This window comes from Engraulis encrasicolus, chromosome 11, assembly GCF_034702125.1.
Source record: "Engraulis encrasicolus isolate BLACKSEA-1 chromosome 11, IST_EnEncr_1.0, whole genome shotgun sequence".
Lineage (NCBI taxonomy): Eukaryota > Metazoa > Chordata > Actinopteri > Clupeiformes > Engraulidae > Engraulis > Engraulis encrasicolus.
The window spans coordinates 10,082,226-10,084,725 of record NC_085867.1 but is presented as its reverse complement, the minus strand read 5'-3'; the positions used below and the strand labels follow the sequence as shown (position 1 = coordinate 10,084,725).

Here is a 2,500-nt window from a genome sequence, read left to right as displayed (position 1 = left end):
TGTAAATGACGGTGCCGTAGTACGTCCGATTTTGTTCGGCTTAATATTGACTGGCTTTCTAAATAGAAGCTACTGGTCAGGGCGCAGAGTGGTAGCTACTGGTAAGAAGGCAGTGCTGACCACAGGTTTCAGATGCAGCTAAGTGGTAGCTACTAGTACGAAGGCAGTTACTGCCTACCACAGGTTTCAGATGCAGCTAAGTGGTAGCTACTAGTACGAAGGCAGTTACTGCCTACCACAGGTTTCGGATGTAGCCGAGTAGAGGGCAGTGCCTACCACAGATTTTGGATGTAGCCTTTGATTCTGGCACACCTGGAGGTCAAATGTCACTCACCTGTAGCTGGTGGGGTCAAAGATCACCCACCTGTATATGGCGTCAAAGGTCACTCACCTGTAGATGGGGTCCTGCATGATCAGCATCTTGCTCTCGTCCCACGTCCACTCTTTCCTCTGTGGGGAAGAAGAAGAGGGCAGGTGTATTTTAATCTGAGTGAAGTCACGAAGAGACCAAGCGCGACATCAGCGATTCCAGCGACGGAAGTTATTGACATTGTAATAAAAACTTTGTATTGAGTCACTGGCAAGAGAAGGGACAAAAGCGATTCGGGTGACTAGGGTCAATTCGAGCGACTTTAGCACCAGTTTGTTGTTGGTCTTTAGCGAATAATATTCTAATTAGAAATGAGCTAGGATGCGGTTCGGTAACAGCCGCCACAGCCAATGGGAAAGTCAGAATGCTTGCATTCTGCTTTTAACGGACATACTCTAGTCCAGTGGTTCCCAACCTTTTTCTTCAGGGGCCCATACTTTTATCATTGTAAGCTTTGGTGACCCAACCGTGCAAGCGCGAGTCACACTATACTCTGTTTCATGCGAAAACTCATTAGTTATCAGTTTATTCCTCAATTTGTCTTCAGTCAAATATAGAATAAATGTTCAATTTACTTACATTTTGTTGCTTCTATAGTAGTTTAAATGTTTTTTCATTTATTCAACATTGGCTATATAAGTTATTTAAATTAAACCCCTTAAAATCAAGAGGGCTTCGTGACCCACTGTGGATCTTTGGCGACCCATAGGTTGGGTCCCGACCCATAGGTTGGGAACCACTGCTCTAGTCGCTTCTACTGCTCGTTTCGCTCTTGCTGCACAGACCAGCGATTCTCTGTTGCTTAATCTTGTCACTGTCGGTGTATTCACCCGGTAAGCTGATGTTCTTCTGTCCAATTGCTCCACTTCATATCAATAGAGTTAAGGCTTTCATCAAAAACACACACATGCACACACACACACACACACACACACACACACACAAGTACGCACGGACACGCAGGCCTGCACGCACACGCATGCACAAACACAAGTAAACACGCACACGCATGCATGTATGCATGCACACACGCACACACACACTTACATAGGCCTACATATTCTGCAAGTGACATAGAGCCATACAGGCACATTTCTATTCATAATTGAAAGCATATGCAAATAAGTCTATAAAAGGCATGCATTGTTTGTCTATCTGCATACATGCATACACATTTGAACGTACAGTACAAGTGCAAACACACGCACAATGTGCCAGCACTGGCGCAAACATAAGAAAGCATTTGCATATGTAACAAACGTGTCCCACTGTGTGTGTGTGTGTGTGTGTGTGTGTGTGTGTGTGTGTGTGTGTGTGTGTGTGTGTGTGTGTGTGTGTGTGTGTGTGTGTGTGTGTGTGTGTGTGTGTGTGTGTGTGTGTGTGTGTGTGTGTGTGTGTGTGTGTGTGCATGCATGTGTTCTGTTTTCTTGCTAAGTGTAAGTGTAACAAACGTGTCCCACTCTGTGTGTGGGAGTGTATGTGTGTGTGTGTGTGTGTGTGTGTGTGTGTGTGTGTGTGTGTGTGTGTGTGTGTGTGTGTGTGTGTGTGTGTGTGTGTGTGTGTGTGTGTGTGTGTGTGTGTGTGTGTGTGTGTGTGTGTGTGTGTGTGTGTGTGTAACCTTTGGCTTTCAGTAAGTGTAACAAACGTGTCCCAGTCTGTGTGTGTGTGTGTGTGTGTGTGTGTGTGTGTGTGTGTGTGTGTGTGTGTGTGTGTGTGTGTGTGTGTGTGTGTGTGTGTGTGTGTGTGTGTGTGTGTGTGTGTGTTAGCATGTGCATGTGCGTGCGTTCGTGCATGTGTGTGACGAACCTTCTGTTTCTTGCGTTGCACGACCTTGACTCCGTCCACCGAGACGATGATGCTGACTTTCTTCTTCTTGATGTTCTTGGCTTTGAACTCATACTGAAACACACAGAAGTAAACATAAGCATCATGTGAATAAAAGAATAGACCAAACACAAGCATCACATGAGTAAAAGAATAAACCACACAGAAGTAAACACAAGCATCACATGAGTAAAAGAATAAACCACACAGAAGTAAACGCATCATGGGGGGCACTGTGGCTCTCACACACATCCCCATTTCACTACATACACCTCTCACACACACCACCATTTCACCATACACACC

At 45.3% G+C, this 2,500-nt stretch overlaps 1 protein-coding gene across 1 annotated transcript in view; it reads right to left on the bottom strand.

The window, feature by feature from the left end:
- si:dkey-34e4.1 (carboxyl-terminal PDZ ligand of neuronal nitric oxide synthase protein) overlaps positions 1-2,500 on the bottom strand; it is a 64,340-nt gene that overhangs the window by 14,554 nt on the left and 47,286 nt on the right. Inside the window, exons 3-4 of the mRNA XM_063211097.1 lie at positions 2,177-2,269; positions 392-450 (exon numbers count right to left, since the gene is read on the bottom strand). Of these exons, the coding sequence (XP_063067167.1) occupies positions 392-450; positions 2,177-2,269 (152 nt within the window). The remainder of the gene's footprint in view (positions 1-391; positions 451-2,176; positions 2,270-2,500) is intronic.